The sequence below is a fragment of the Biomphalaria glabrata genome, chromosome 4 (genome assembly GCF_947242115.1).
Source record: "Biomphalaria glabrata chromosome 4, xgBioGlab47.1, whole genome shotgun sequence".
NCBI classification, from domain to species: Eukaryota; Metazoa; Mollusca; class Gastropoda; family Planorbidae; genus Biomphalaria; species Biomphalaria glabrata.
Window position 1 is genome coordinate 44,537,030 of NC_074714.1, and position 18,029 is coordinate 44,555,058.

Genomic DNA, 18,029 nt, shown 5'->3' on the forward strand with positions numbered 1-18,029 from the left:
AACTAAACCAGTTGTTGTTATTTCACGAGTTTATTTTTAGATTGAGATGCCTACTAGAACCGAGTCATAGTCATAGACATATTTTGCACTGAAAGGTCATGGCTGTGTGTTGTTGACAAGTAGGCTCAAAATTTATTTAAAACGATGACGAAATTTCTATAAGCATGAAGAAGAGCATATTATATATATTATATGAAGGTTCATAAAAGGGCAAGGACGTAAAATTGGAGAAAGGATTCGAGTTATACACTGACTATATATATTTTGTAAGTGTGTATATAGGCCTAGCCCTGGGCCTATAGAGACTATAGTATACCTATATATATATATATATATATATATATATATATATATATATATATATATATATATATATATATATATATATATATATATATATATAGAATATAGGCATAGGGCATAGGCATAGGCTATCATCATATACCGGTATATATAAATATATATATATATTATATTTATAAATTATATATATATATATTATATATATATATTATATATATATATATATATATTATATATATATATATATATATATATATATATATATATGCAATTATTATAGTGATTCCATAAGTGTTCTAGATCTAGAACATATATATATATATAGCCTAATATAGGCTAAAGAAAAAAATAGGTGCCGGTACTCGCAGTGATGGATATATAATTATGCCTATATAAACCTTTTACATGTAAATTAATTATAAACGCTAGAATACTATTTAAGAATACACATAGTTAGGTAGGAGTGTTGACTGTTTTGGGTCTGCTGGGAATGTAAAAAAAAATTGAATTGTATTGTTTAGGCCTGTTTTAAATGTGCGTTTGAGTCTCCATTTAAACTATTATGTATATATATATATATATATATATATATAGTATCTATACGTGTACGGCAATACGATGGAGTGATGATTAATAGAAATTGTTTTGAAAAGAGCATACCACTAATACTTCAAATAACACTGCTGTCTTAATCACACAATCCCATAGTTAGGTATTTATAGGTGTATAAATATATAGATCTATTTATAAATATAAAGGCCCTATATGGCCTCATTTAGTCATGTTATTTAAACCAAACATTTAATATGGTGCTCAGTGGCGTAGCTATATAATAGGGTATTTGATGCCCAGTGCGGCAGTTCCTCATGATGCCCTCCAAAAATTAAAAAAAAAGTTTAATACAGCGAAAAGTTTCTTATTTTGAAATAAAGTAATTCATTATATAAGCATCACTATTTCGCAAAAATCGATTTTTTACAAAAAGATTAATATCACTGTGAACTATCATATTTTTATCGAAATCAGTTTTTTTCCACTATGTCTTGTTCAATAGACGAAATTGACAAATTAGTGAGGCGTAAATTCATTATCACTGATCGTAAGTATTTCTTCATCAAACTAAGTTTGGAAAAACTTCGCTTGCTAGCCACACGTGTATATTTAACACAATAGTAAAAAAAAAATGCGAATCAAGATATTTGGGAACTGACATTTTTTTTTTATAAAATCTAAAGCTCAATAGATTCTTGTTTTGGAAGTTTGGAGACTTCTGAAGAAACTGCGACTTGAAGCCCCCAGAAAAAAATTGTTTTTTGTCTTTGTATGGAGAACCATCGAGATTGATTTCCATTTTTGAGGATTCAATATAGGCGACTAAAATTCATATTTATCATGACATTGTTCTTATGGGGTTATTATTTCATAAACAATACGATCCAAGGGAAATTATTTCCATCAGTAGTTCTTTCTTGTGTGTTGATAGAAAATCTTCGTCTTTTTTTTGCCTGGCAATTTTCTCTTGTGGCCAATACGTCTTTGAGGCTCTGCAAGACAATGTTCCATTAAATTTTGATTCAGACTGTAGATGTTAGGTTACTGTGGAAAATAATCAAGAATTTTTGCTTTTTAAACTTTCTGTATGATTTTTTGTGTGTTTTAGTGAACAATTATTACAATAATTTTTTAAAAATTTTGTTGCGAAATGTACCTATTCTGTCTCTTGGAATAGATCCTACTTGGTTAGTAATTTCACTCCAGGATATTTCTTTGATTTTGTACTGCCAATTCTTTTTCAACTCGTTCCTGATGCCCACAGAGTGCAAGATTCTACTTTAAAAAACGCATGATGTCTGAGATTCTCTATAGATAATCTCTCCACATTTTTCCCTCTTGCTTATTTAAATCTTGAGCCTTGCTGTCATTCTTGTTGCCTAGTCACAGACAAATTTCAAGTTCCCTCCAAGCAAGTGATGTGTGGCCGAGAGGCTAAAAATGCTTTGCTACGGCTTGTCCACCTTATAAGTGGGCTTGAGTTCGAATCCAGACTCTAGTTGAATGATTGGAAAACCTTCTCCCAGATACCCCATCGCCCCACTAGTCCACAAAAAAACATTGGACCTTTACTAATTAGTAACAAAAAAAAAACACCATTATAATACACTTGTCCATAACCAGTGCAGTGAACAATGAAGTAATATCATGTAAGGCTTCAGAAAAAAAAGTGTAAAAGTTGCCTTCAAAGATTGATACAAAAATGGTAAAATTAAATTCCAGCTGATCTACAGCTTACATTAAATTTATTTAAGAACTAGCTATGCCACTGATGGTGCTTAAACAATAACTTGCGCTTTATTCAACCTTGTCACACTTATATTTCTTAAAAGACTTTTTGGTTTTGCTTGTCCTCATCTTTTGTAGGCTTTTAAATAATGTCAAGCTAACTTTGTGTCTTATCTTCTGTGTTAATGAGCAAGACATAATGTTAAAACAAAAGCTGATTTGGCATGCTGTAAAAGATTTTGTATTGTATATTTTCACCCTGTGCTCAGAAATTTCAGTAATGTTTGCTAAATGACAACTAAAAACCTAAATTTGTAGCATTGTTCAAACATATCTCAACTTTATCATAGATGGACAAATTTTAGTTTAAATGAAATAAATAACTTAAATTTTTTTATTATCTATATATTTTATATTTATAACATTTAAATTTATTTGTATTTGCAGAAAAATTAATTAAATTTTTTATAAATCAAGACAGATGTAAAGTACCCAATTTGTTAACACAGTCATCTGAAGAAGAAGACATCAACTTGTCACTGATGGCTGATATGGATCATGACCCCAGTCCTGACCTGGGCAATGTAATAAAACATGAGAAGGAAGAAAGTCTTAATGAAAATGAAATATGTTTGATAACACAGTCATGTGAACTACAAGACATGAAATTGTCACATGTGAAAATTGAAAAGACTGAAGGAGATGAAGTATCTTCTTCTATGCAGCCATTTGAAAACTACTGCCATGGTCAAACTTGTAATGTGATCTCTGGACATCAGGTAGGCTATTACATTTAGTACATATATATATATATAATTATAATATAATAACAAAGACGCATCATGGCACTGTGTACCGTGTGGGTTACCTCAGTTTACATCAGGACTGTTTGATTCCTTTGATGCGGACACTTCTAACCCATACAACATCCTAAACACCATCCCGAACCAAACTCACCAACCACTAGCCAGATCCACTCCTGTTAAACCTAAATCTACTAAAATTAATACAACAGCCTCAAAGACGCATCATGGCACTGTGTACCGTGTGGGTTACCTCAGTTTACATCAGGACTGTTTGATTCCTTTGATGCGGACACTTCTAACCCATACAACATCCTAAACACCATCCCGAACCAAACTCACCAACCACTAGCCAGATCCACTCCTGTTAAACCTAAATCTACTAAAATTAATACAACAGCCTCACTAAACAAACCTACTAAAGAAGTAATACCAAAATACCTTAAAACCTTAGTTATAAATTTTCAAAGCATTAGGAACAAAACAGCAGACTTAGAAATTTTATTAGAATGTGAGAAACCAGACATAATTGCAGGAACAGAAACTTGGCTGCATCCTGAAATTTATAATGCAGAAATTTTCAATAGTAATTATGAAATTTTTAGAAAAGATAGGGCTGATAATCATGGAGGAGTTCTTTTAGCAATAAAAAACACTCTTATAGCAGAAGAAATTACCTTACCTAACTCAAAAAATGTAGAATCAACATTTTGTAAAATTAATACCACCTCAACATCCCTAATAATAGGCAGCATTTACAGACCACCAAATTCTAGTTTAGAATACATGCAGGAACTATGTAATCAGATTACTACACTTAAAGAGACAAATAAAAATGCAGTTTTTTGGATTATGGGTGATTTCAACCTACCTGATATAAATTGGAAAACACTAACCATAGATAAACACCAAAACCTTAAGGACATAAATGAGCTTTTCATAGAAACTTTACACAACCTAAGTTTAGATCAAATCATTAAAAAGCCAACTAGATTAAACAACACATTAGATCTCTTCTTAACCAACAGACCTGGATTAGTAGTTGATTATGAAATTATCCCTGGTCTATCAGACCATGAGATCATAAAAATACACAGTCAGATAAAAGCAGTAGCCAATACAAAACCCAAAAGAAAAATCTTACTCTGGAATAAATGTAACCTAACACAACTACACCAAGCTGCACTAAACTTTCAACAAACATTCTTATTAGAAAAAGACATTAACCAACCAGTCGATGACCTCTGGAATTTCATTAAAAACCATCTTAAAAGCATAATAGAAAATCATATACCAACTAAATACACATCAAACAAAATAAATAAATGCTGGTTTAATAATAGACTAAAGAAGCTTTGTAAACAGAAGGAAAACCTCTATAGAAAATTTAAAGAAACTAATGCAGAAAGAGTTTACAAAAAGTATATAAAAATTAAACACTTAACCCAAAAAGTAAGCAGACAGCTGCAGAGTGAATACATAAACAATGTAATATCTAAAGATAACAACAAAAACCTATGGTCATACATTAAGTCTAAGAAAATGGAAACAACAGGCGTAGCGCCATTAAAAGATGAACATAACATAATACATAATGATAATGAAACTAAAGCAAACATTCTAAACAAATACTTTGCATCAGCATTCTCAGCCCCAGGAGACAAAGACATATTACTGAATTTGAACCAAGTAGACAACATAGAAGATATAGTAGTACAAGAAAATGGAATTCAAAAACTATTAGCCAACACCAAACCAAATAAAGCTTCTGGACCTGATGGTATTCCAGCTAGATTACTCAAAGAACTAAGTAATGAGCTAGCCCCAGTGTTCAAAATACTCTTTCAGGCTTCACTTAACCAGGGCAGAGTACCAAAGGACTGGAAAGAAGCTAATGTCACCCCCCTATTTAAAAAAGGAGAAAAATCTGACCCAGGGAACTACAGACCAGTATCACTTACCAGCATCACATGTAAAATCCTAGAACACATAATATGTAGCAACATCATAAACCACTTAGACAAACATAATGTCCTCACACCATACCAACATGGCTTTAGGAAATATAGATCATGTGAAACACAACTAATAGGACTAATTGATGATTTTTCAAAAGGTTTAGATAATAGTGAACAAATAGATGCTATCTTACTAGATTTTTCTAAGGCTTTTGACAAAGTTCACCACCATAGTTTGCTTAAAAAATTAAAATATTTCGGCATTAATGGTCCACTGCATCAGTGGATTAAAGACTTTCTGATAGGGAGAGAACAAACTGTAATAATAAATGGCTCTAAATCAACACCGATAACAGTAAACTCAGGTGTACCTCAAGGTACAGTCTTGGGTCCACTACTATTTTTAATTTACATAAATGATTTACCAAATTGCATTAGTTCAGGAACAAAAGTCAGATTATTTGCAGACGATTGCATAATATATAGAACAATAAAAACAACACAAGACACAGATATTTTACAAAGAGAATTAGATGAATTACAGAAATGGGAATCAAATTGGAGCATGTCTTTCCACCCAGAAAAATGTCAGTTGTTAAGAGTAACAAAAAAACTAAAACAAATTAATTCCACTTATCTTATTCATGGCAAACCAGTATCACAGACTAAAAACGCAAAATACCTAGGTGTTATAATAAATGAAAAACTATCATGGAATCCACATATTGATGAAACTACAAAAAAATCAAACAAAGCATTAGGATTTATTAAAAGAAATTTCTATAAATCAAATAAGAACATAAAACTAAAATGTTACTTAACCTTGGTTAGGCCAATAATAGAATATGCATCCTCCGTTTGGGACCCCTCAACTCAAGAAAACATTAAGAAACTGGAACAGACACAAAATAGAGCAGTGAGATTCATAACAAACGAATATTCACATTTGACTAGAGTAACACCTTTAGTAAAATCACTAAATTTAGAAAGCCTTCAGGACAGAAGGCTCAAAAGTAAAGTAGCAATCATACATAAAACACTGAACCATAATCTTCAAATACAAAAACAAAATTTAATAAAATACTCTGAAAGACACAAAGATAAAGGCACATTCCTCGTCCCATATGCTAGGACAAATTTGTACAAATACTCCTTCTTCCCTAGTGCTATTAGAGCATGGAATGGGTTGCCTGAGCTAGCCAGGAAAACCAGTGACTTGGCAGAATTTAAGTCATTGGTTAATATGCATGACTAAATGCATGACGCGTAGGACGTAATCATCTTCTTTTTTGAAGTAACGTCTGTATTATATAAGATAAGATAAGATAATTATTTTCATAATAGAATTAGATCTAAAATGACACACAATGAGCAAAAATAACAGAAATCTAGAGTATAATGTGTAGGCCTACTACATACAGAGAGATATTACAGTGTTCATTCATCTTGCTATCATTAATCCCATGTTTTGTTTGGTTGTACTTTATTGTAAATTTACTATGCTAGAAAGCAATAAAAATGATACTGGTACATTTTAAATATGGGGCGCGGTGGTCGAGTGTTTAAGCGCTTGGCTTCCGAACCTGAGGTCCTGGGTTCGAATCCCGGTGATGACTGGGATTATTTTAGGGCACCCCTGAGTCTACCCAACTCTAATGGGTACCTGACTTTAGTTGGGGAAAGTAAAGGCAGTTGGTCATTGTGCTGGCCACATAACACCCTGCTCGTTAACCGTTGGTCATAGAAACAGATGACCTTAACATTATCTGCCCCATAGATCAAAAGGTCTGAAAGGGGAAACTTTACTTTACTTTACTACATTTTAAATAATATGGGAATTCATAGTTCTAATGCTATTGTTAAAAGACTGAAATCATAACATGATAATATCTAGAGTTGGTCTTCTATTTAATCAGCTTAAAAAAACGAAGTATATTTCAAATTCTTTTTGCATTCAAGGTGCACACTGGGCTATATAGCATTGGTCAGCAGCCAGTATAGGAGAGAGAAACTGATGACACTTGTGGATGACAAATATCTAAAGAGTGATACAAACCTGCATAAGTGAATTATCAGTTTAAAAATACTAAACATAGGCTGGAGTCCTTCCATTATTTTATATCTACATGAATAGGGGACACTAGAAAGGTGTAGTACCTTTGATGGTCCGGCATTCTGCACCTTTGGCTGGATGGCCTCACTGGTCTCTCACATGTGGCTCCTAGGGCCATGCTTTGGAAAACTGCTACAGCTTGGTGACTAAACCATGTGAGAGGGGTGGTGATAACAGTCCTAAGATGTATTCAAATGAACTGTGACAAGTCAAAAGCTTGCTGTCAGAGTCACTCATACTTATCACAGCATTTACTATTATTTATTTATTTTATTTTAATTATTTCCCCGTCCTTTCCCCAATTTCTTCACCCGCCCCACCTTTTCCTCGTCTCAATAGACTGAGTCCACCACCGTGGCGGCTTTTCACTTATCTTCCCTTGACCGGGGTAAAGATAAACACAGTCTCTTTGATCTTACTGGCCGGATGTCTGACGGGGGCAGTTGACACCACCTTGAGTGGAATGCAAGTCACTCTCCCCCCCCCCCCCTTCTCCCACATCTCTCTTTGATCCAAGGTGCGACTCTTGTCGGACTTCACCCATGTGTAAGATAATTCTTAGCCTAGGACATTTCCTGTTTCCGCCTGTCTCTCCCAGGCCTTTATAAGGTAAATTAAATCAAGCCAGACCCTCTCATTTTCTCATTCGAGCTGAGCTATCGAGTCTGGACTGCTTCATTTATTCTTTCTCTTAGAGGAATACCTGGTGCCTCCCTCAGGTGTCTGCCTACTTACCTGCCTATTTATTTGGCATTGTCTGCCTAGTCAACTGCCTATTTGCTATTGAGTATCGTCTACTGCCTACATGGATCTACTCAACTCTACTACTTGGCGCTATCGGCTCTACTTGCCTGCCTATTCGACAGCCCACCTGTCAACTTATTAGGTACGACGTCCCTATAGACCCAGATCTGTGCGAGACGTCATAGCTCCGCCTGAACTTCGTAACTCACTGGACTAATCCTGTTAACTACGCTGCACTGCCCATGGCAGATCAGCTCTGCCCGCAGTATGCTTGTGCCTATGGTAGCCGGCCACCCGCCCTACTGCGCCCACTACAGATATCAGAACTTTGGATTGAGACTCCACAAGAACTATGTCACCGGCGTCCCTCTATCCGCTAGAGCGCCACCTCCAACTGCAGAACCTCAAGCCAGGACACAGCCAGCTGCGACATCAACAGGACAACCAGCTAAGTTCAGAAGACAAAGTGACATACTCTCTTATTAAGTGCAAGAGTGATGATTAAATATATTAGTGATTAGAGATAGATGTAAACCCTCCCCCTTTTTATTCTTATATGTAAATATTTATGTAAATAAATATTCTTCATTTTTAACTTTCTTTCATTGCTTGTCTCGTTGCGTGCCTGCTCCCGATTTATATGCTGACGGGTTGGTGTGTGATAGCTTTAAAAATAATCATCCCCTAGACATTAAATGCGCCAAACACTCGTAATATTCCCCAACCTGTCACATGAACCACCTGATCAGAATTGCACAGCCCACAGCAGACCTTGCAAAACAATCTGGAAAAACCAAGGCATAGCCCTAGAAACTAAAATCAGACTGATGCACTACCTAGTCATGGCCACAGTGTTAGATGCTTGCAAATCTTAGACGTTGACTGCAGATCTTGAGATGAGATTGAGATGCTCCAGAAAGATTCTAAGTATCTCTTACAAAGACTGCATTATAAATGACGAGATTAGAAACAGGATTAATACAGTTATTGGAGCCCAGGATGACCTGCTAACTACTGTCAAAACTGCCATTTAAATTGCCATATCACAAGGTTGTTACATTTCTGTGTGTTTATGTATGTTGTGTGTTTGTTTTCTTGTAGTCTCCCTTGTTCAACTGTTCAGTGTGTTCATGTGTTCACATGTTTTTCTCAAGTATGCTATTCGTATGTAGTACAGTCTTCTGTTAGTTTTTCATCTTCTTGTTCATGACAATAATTGGAGTTGTGTCTTAAACATCAGTGTTGTAATTAAATCGTAATTGATGATATAACATGATGGGATAGATTGTGTACCAGGAAAATTAAGAAGAGGCAATAGAGAAAGCGATGGGAAAACAACTAAGGATGTACAGACCTGTTATTAGTTAGGCGCTTCGGCACTGTCCTATGCAGATAAGTCAAACTGAGGTATCACTCAAATAATGTAATCAAATAACACAGGCGAAAGACCAACAATATAAGTTAGTCAACACTGATAGCAAATGTCAAATAAGAAGTTAAATAATAATTGAGGGAACCATCAAATGTCATCCTTAAAACTGCCTCTCTCTAAAGCTATCAAAAGTATTCTGTTTACATTTCACTATTATTCCTAAAAAAACTTGTTTTATTTGTTGCATAATTATCTCTAAGTCAAAACTTTCCCTTTTTATGAAACATAACTTTTCCCACCAAATTTCTAATCATAATGACATAACATATGTAAAGAAATTCTATCCAAGGCAAAAGACTTAGACGAATGGAGAAAGATGGTCAACAGATCTTGTGTGGTGCCCCAACGGTTCAACAGACTAAGGATAGTCATAGGTGAAGGAATCTATTTTGGGTAGAAATATGAATATGAAATGACAAGCTTAAATCTTTGGTGAAATTCAATTTTGATTGATATACTAATATTTCAAACTCTTATCTAAGAAAGTGCATAGAAATATTTGAACTAAGATTAGCAATGAGCAATAGTTGAAATATAAACTTTATATATAAAGAGTAATATCAGTAGTAAAAAAAACAGCTAACTCTATCAATCCATCCCTGTGGCACCATAAATTTTTCTGTGGATTTCTTTTTCTATTTATCAGCTAATTCTATATGAAGAAAAAAAACATTTTATATGCTTGTAGTGTTGGCAGTTATTTATGAACTAATTTTGTGCCATAAAATAGTGCTGTAATAGTAAATGAAATTATAGTAATGATGAAGTACAGCTTCTTTATTTAGTGTAAACCTTTTTTTTTTTTTCAATTAAAATATCTAATTGTTACCTTGGTTGTTTTTAAAAGTTGACTAGTATAATGTCAGGGTTCACTTTGTGAAACGAGTGGCACACTAGAATGTTGTTAATTATTTAATGTTGAAATTTGTTTCATATTTACATTTCTATTGATGACATAAATATTTTAAAAAATTTGGTAATTTATGAATTAAATTTCTTTGTCTTACAGGCAAATGTTCCAAAGCAGGAGATCAAAATGTCTTGTTCTACTGAAAGTAATGAACCATTGTCCTTAGCATCAAGACTACTGGCTGTGTCAAAGAAGGTGGACAGAAACTTTTATCCGGTGCCTATCATTTTGCCAAACTTAAAACTATCTGGGCACATCCCTGTCCCAGAACTGCCCTTGAGTGAGGTAAAAGTGGTTTTTTTTTTAAATAAATGATTTCTTAGTTTTAACACCACTAGAATCTTTTTGGCTTTGACTAGCAGTATATAATGAAATTAGGAAGCATGGTGGCTAACTGGTAAGCATTTGGCTTCCAAACCGAGGGGTCCTGGGTTTGAATCCTGGTGAAGACAGGGGATTTTTAATTTCAGTCTGAGTCTACCCAGCTCAAATGCATACCTGACATAATTAGGGGAAAAGTATAGACGTTTGATTGTTGTTCTGGCCTTATGACAACCTTGATAAAAGAAACAAATGACCTTTTCATCATCTACCCTATAGATCAATGGGTCTGAAAGGGCAGCCGGTTATATAAATAAATTCACCTTAATTTATAACAATAATGTTTATAGGAAGTCACCTATAAAAGTTAGCCTAAAAGGATTTTAGTTGCTACTTTCTTTTTTACTGAACAAGATTACTATTAATTCTGTGTTGCATGTTTTCATGCGTCAATATGCTCTGGTCCACTCTTTTGCAGATTTTTTGAAAGAGGCTATAGTCTTAGTCCTATTAGGGAGACATTTTGTGTGTTGCCTTTAGGTGTTTCAAACTTAATATTCCTAGTCTTCGTCAGGAATAGAACTTTACCTTTCTCAGTTAGGTATTTAGTTTTTGTTTGGTTCAAACTGGGTATCGAACCTGTGATTTTGACATTGTCAGCTGCTTGAACGAATGATGTTATCCATTCAGCAAGCAGGCAATGCAAACTTGTGCAATTATTTATTGGTACTTTCATTATATGGACTTTTAGATCTAGTGGTCATTTGTTGGGATGTAGCAATAAACAGCTTGTTCTAGTTACCATTGTAGGGTTATTACCTAACTTTTATTACACAAAATGTGAATTAAATTTCTTCTTCTGTTATCAAAATAAACTTTAATTTACTCAATACAGATCTCAAATGTATGAAAACACATGTTAAATTACAGAATGTCAAATGGTTTTAAAATATATTTCAACTCATTTACTACTGCATTCGTTAGATATTCCACAAGGTCATGTGGTATGTGCTCTGGACTGTTGTTCAATGGGCTTCATGATCCTGGGTTTGACCCTTGCCCACTGCTATCCTACGTGTCCGGGAGAACTTTGGGCTAGGATGTAATAATCTTCAAATCTGAAGAAACATCTTCTTTCTTCTTCATCGTTCTCATTATTATGCTAGAGCGGGGCGTTCAGATGCTTAGACCAATATACGGTATGAACTGCAAACTGCAAATCAGGCAGCTTGCCATATAGTTGTTTAAACTATTGTAATGTTAATTTAGAGGCGTGATGGCTGAGCAGTAAATCGTTTTGTTTCCAAACCGGGGTCTGGAGTTTGAATCCTATTGAAGACTTGGACTTTCAATTTCAGGATCTTCTGGCGCCTCTGAGTCCACCCATCTCTACTGGGTACCTGACATTAGTTGGAGAAAAGTAAAGGCGGTTCGTTGTTGTGCTGGCCACATGACACCCTTATTATCCGTATGCCACAGAAACAGATGACCTTTACATCATCTGCCCAATGGACCACAAAGTCTGAAAGGGGAACTTTACTACTTTTTACTTTAATGTTAAATTGCATATATTCTAATTATTTTTTTTTTATTAAGAATGTTTTTTTTTTCCAATAGATACAAATCATGAAGCAAGAAAAAGAAACTCCAACAAATGTATTTCTAAAGGACATGCATGATCAAATGGAACCAAGCCTATCCAATGAGATTGTTTCAGATAAGATCAAGAATTCTTCTTGCACTGATACTCATCAGATAGATAAACCTTTCACTTGTCAAATTTGTCAAAGAGGATTTTCTTACTTTAAAACATTTAAAAAACATGATTTGATTCATACTGGTGAAAAACCATTTAAATGTCATTTATGTGAAAAATCATTTATTCATTCCGCATCATTGAAACAACATCATTTTTTTCATACAGGTGAAAAACTTTTAACATGCCATATATGCCAAAAATCATTTTCTTGTTTTTCATATTTGAAGCGACATGAGTTGGTTCATACAGGTGAAAAGCCATTTAAATGTTCAATATGTCAGAAAGGATTTTCTACTCTTGGTAATTTGAAACAACACCAACTGATTCATACTGGTGAAAAACCATTTAAATGTCTGATCTGTCATTTAGGATTTTCTCAGTCTTGTAATTTGAAACAACACCTACTGGTTCATACTGGTGAAAAACCATTTAAATGTCCAATCTGTCATATAGGATTTTCTCAGTCTTGTAATTTGAAAAAACACCAACTGGTTCATACTGGTGAAAAACCATTTAAATGTGACATATGTGGAAAAGGATTATCTAGTGCTTCATATTTGAAACGACACTGCTTGATTCATACTAAGGAAAAATTATTTTAATGTCCAATACTTCAGAAAGGATTTACTTTCTATTTTAATTTCAAACAGCTCCAGTTGATTCATTATGGGGAAAGACCATTTAAAATGTGACTTCTGGAAAAGGAACTTCATTTGCTTCACATTTGAACTACTTAGCCTGGCTCTTTATTCTCTGTTGGAGAAAGACGGTTGGCTTTTTAGAAGGGTCTCTGTTCAACTCATAACTTCATGGAACCTGGAACCTTCTTGTTGGTTGGGCTGAATGAAAAACCTGGGCACGGATCTCAAAAACGTCTTTAATGATTTTCCTAAAGTGTCAAATGACACTTGCTGTATATCGTTGGAAAAGAATTACTGGCGTGGTGGGAAAAAAATGTTCATTAAGTGACTTAGAGAAAAATAATTGTTCTATAAGCTGTATAACTGTCACCTGATGCTCGTACCTTGCCGTGGTGTGACAGCTTGAGTGCCTCAATGACCCTCAGAGCTATACCGGCAGGAGATCATCACTCCTGGCAGGTACTACCAAGCCGGACAGGTCTGTTAGGAAAGAGGCCAGACAAAAGGTGCATCCCCCTCCCCAGGACACAGGGGTTGTGCGATAGGCTAACAACCTGTCCATGGAAAAAAAATAGTGTTATAGAAACCAGAACAAAAACACAAACACTAAACATTGTCAGAGGCGAAAGTAGAGCTCCACAAAGGAGACTTACTATAAAAAAACTAGCAAGAGACCGTGGAGAGTGATGTGTTTTTGTCGGGGCCCTATGTTCCATGAGGAACTCAAAGGAGTGATGATGAATGATAAGTTGTATAAAGTAGATAATGTCTTTTTTTAAAGTGTTTTTTTATATTATAATTTTTTTTTTCATAGTGGTGATAGACCATTTAAAAGTCAAATATGTTGAAAAAGGATTTTGTGTATTCTTAAATTTATTTAGCCACCATAAGGTATATACGATTGGAGACCATTTGTGCCTCTCTCTCTTATTGCGATGGCCATGGTGGGTTTGAAAACAGTGTGTCCTACACATGTTGAGTCATCAAACTGCTTGCATGAGTTGGTGGTACAGTATAGAAGAGAAAACTATCTATATTAAACTCACTCTAAATTATTTTAGTGTGCTGTGGTCCAATCTATTTAGTAGACCAGCTTTAAGGTGCTCAAACAAAACTTGCTTGAGTTGGGATATGAACTCAATCCACTTGATTGACAGTCTATAGGTCATAGCCACCCATATGCATAACCCTACGAAGCTGTGTTTAGGGCAGAGGGAACTGGTCATAAGAGTATGTTATATTTTTTAAAAATGCGTAACCCTACAAAGCTTTGTTTAGGGCAATGGAAACTGTTCATGTTATATTTTTTTTAAATTGCTAAAAAACATATTTTTCTGTATACCTGGTTACAGTTTTCAGTAAAAGATACCAGTATAATTACAATAGTTTGAATCTTGAGTAATCTCTGAAATACAGATGTGAAAGGTGTTCTTACAATAGATCTTATTATTGAACTAAAATGTATTTATAAATGATTATCTATTTATTTGATGCATATGTTTGTACAAATTTGTTAATTGTATAAAACAAATCATAATAATGTGATGTATATTAGATTTGAATATCAATATTTGATAAGAATATTGGCCTTGTATTTACCAAATTTTCTACATATTTTTTCCTCGTCATTATTTGTTTTAATTTGAATGCTTACATTGTATACCTGGTATTTAAATGTATATTTGGGAGTTTAATACAAGTGATAAAATCTGCAACTATAAATTCTAAGTAGTAAGGGAACTGAAAATAAAGTTTAGCCTAGTTGTTACATCTACAGTTATAGCGTTTCTTTCTTCTTTGTTAATTTATCTAAGAAAAAAAAACAAATAATTTATTTTAGTGTATTTCAAACTGTGTGAGCTATTTTTCTGTCTGTCTTTATCTATTTATCTCTATGTATATATATTACGGGTAACCTTAATACAATATCTTCTAAGAAAATCAGTCAATTTCTTGTTTTTATATTATAATGTTGCTTCTATATGTTCACACTTGATCCTACAACTTCTGAATGTTCACACTTGATCCTACAACTTCTGAATGTTCCCACTTGATCCTATAACTTCTGAATGTTCGCACTTGGTCCTATTCTTTCTTCTAGCTTTTTCTTCAATTTGCTAGCTTTTTGCTGCTGAACTTTGAGCTCTTTAGCAGTCTGTGCCAAAGAAAAAAAAGGTGTTTATTTTTTTTTTCAAATGTTCTACACTGCCATACAGAGAGCGTTGACTCTGCTGGGTTGTTGGAGTAATAATGTCGGTTTAATGTGACTCTAAAAGGGTCATTCAAAAAGAGTATTATAAAAGAGGTGTAAGTCGGATCACTGGAGCTTCAAAACCAGTTAGCTTTGAGCTTACCTAATTGATATTGCAACTCATCTAGGAGAGAAGGAAACCCTTGTGGTGGTATTTGCAGTGTGAGTGAGCATCGGGGTAATGGAAATTACGAAAAGTGAAAATAAATACATGCATTGACGTATTCCGTTAAAGGCAAATAATAGTAGACACTCTCCCTCCCTAAGTGCCTTTCGACGGACGTCTGGATTGCACTGTCTCAGGAAGAGGTCTTTGTCTTTCTACCTACTAATATAGGCCTATGATTTGAAACCCATCATTTTTTTTTCTTAGAACTGGTGAATGTGAAATCGTGAAGAAGTCTGGATCTAGGAAGTGACAGTTCCACAGAACATGTCCATTAGGACACAGTCCACATATCTAACATTCTTACTGCAGATAACTTATCCTATATTTTTGGAATAACCCCACCTTGTCCCATGGATATTCCAATCATAGCTTAACTCAGATGTACTCCTTTTCAACATATGAGCAACATGCATGACCGAAAACTTCCTTAGGAAATCCTCAGCCTACATTTTTTATATTAATGCCATGAAAACTTGATCCTATAACTTCTGAATGTTCACTTATTTACATAGTATTAGATACCCACCCCTCGCGCCGTTCGGCGTATTGAGCGGCAAGCTGTCTCCACAAAGATCTGGCAATGTCTAAAACCTCTTCCCACCTGGTGTCCACTGCTGTGAGATTCTCCATGAAAGTGTGGCGCCACGTTATACGAGAGCATCTCTGTTTGCGCTTTCCTCGTGTTGGCCATCATTTCATCGCAACTCATGGTATGCGTCAGGGGCGGACTGGTTATATGGGCAGACGGGCAAATGCCCGGTGGGCCGGTACCAAATGGGCCGGTCAAGTCGCGACCAAACAAATGTTTTTTTTTTAATGCAGACAACTTTTGAAAAAAAGTAACATCAGCAAGACACAGATGCCCGAACACCGTTTTTTTTTTAAATTACAATTAATTTTGTTTGAAATTCAACAAGAATATCAAAATATTTGTGCCATACACTACGTATTATCTATCATTTGCAAAACGTTAGACCGTACTTTTTGCTATGTTCATGCTTTGATGTTTTCAAGGTTGTGTTTGGCCTAATCATTTTGTTGGTCGGCATGGACGTTTGATGGCACTCCCATTTGCTTTTGTGGGCTGGTTTATATGGTAATGCCCGGGCCGATTTTGATACCCAGTCCACCCCTGGTATGCGTAGTTCATTTTGTCAGTTCAGTTGGTGCTAAATCTTGTTGCAGTTTAAAATTGAGCATTATTTTGTTATAGAAAAAAAGGGCTGTAAAACAACAACAAAAACATTTGTTTAGTCGATCAATGTGGCACTTAATTATCTCTTTTATACAAAATTATAGTAGGCTATATAGATCTAAACTAAATATGGAGGAATATGTGCCATCTCATACATTTTGTGTGTGAACATTAGTTTATTTAGGGGTCGCACCTGGTGAGAGTGAGCCGACTAGACACCTGCATGCTCATGGGAGGGCAAAATGGAGGACAAAGCCTTGCAAAGGAGCACAACAGAAAAAAGACTAATTAAATTATAAAAATTATAGGCCTTTTATAAAAGAATAGAAATATTCAGCAAACCATGAGCTGCTCAGTTAGGCCCGCCTATTTGTTTTTTTTTTTCTATGAAGCGCTATAGAAACTTTTCGTAGTATAGGCTATAGTCGGCACCTTCGACACGGTCACGGAGGTCACTTACGCTATAGTTCGACCATCATTCGCGCAAACACATAGGCCTAGATATTCTTTTTCTTCTTCATCGTTCTCATTGTTATGTTGAGTGTTCATATGACTAGACCAATACATGAGATGAACTGCGCAGTGGTTTCCAAATCATGGAGCTCTCCATATAGTTTTCTTTCTATTGGGGTGATTTGGTGCCAATGTCTTATACGGGCCTCATGGTAGAGAGAGCAGTTTTGGAGGACGTGGTCGGCATTTTCTGGTGATACTCCACATGGGCCTAGATATATACTATTGGATTTCTACAGACGACTTTTTCTTCATATTGTAGGCCTACTATGAAAGAAAAATATTGTCTTTTGCTGAGCCAATTCCGACTCAGGACCGGACACAACAGAATGAGAATACATATGTACCGGAAGCTCAAAATTGGAACCCGTGAAATCTGCCCATGTGGAGTATCACCAAAGAATGCTGACCATGTCCTCCAAAACTGCTCTCTTTACCAAGAGGCCTGTACAAGACACTGGCCCCCAAAACACCCCAATAGAAAGAAAACTATATGGAGATCGGCGAGCTCCCTAAGCTGATTTGGAAACCACTGCGCAGTTTATCACATACATTGGTCTAGCCATCTGAACACTCCAGCATAAAAAATGAGAAGGAAGAAGAATGAAGAGTTTAAGAAGCTGAGCTCACGGAGATT

The 18,029-nt window shown here is 35.0% G+C and overlaps 1 protein-coding gene across 1 annotated transcript; it reads left to right on the top strand.

Annotated features, from left to right (window-relative positions):
* Positions 1–418: 418 nt before the first annotated feature.
* Positions 419–15,040, top strand: LOC106064058 (zinc finger protein 239-like). Its single transcript, XM_056026709.1, has 4 exons — positions 419–447; positions 3,031–3,362; positions 10,643–10,828; positions 12,482–15,040. The coding sequence occupies exons 2-4, from the start codon at positions 3,126–3,128 to the stop codon at positions 13,223–13,225; spliced, it is 1,167 nt and encodes a 388-aa protein (XP_055882684.1). The 5' UTR covers positions 419–447; positions 3,031–3,125; the 3' UTR covers positions 13,226–15,040.
* The last annotated feature ends 2,989 nt before the right edge of the window (positions 15,041–18,029 follow it).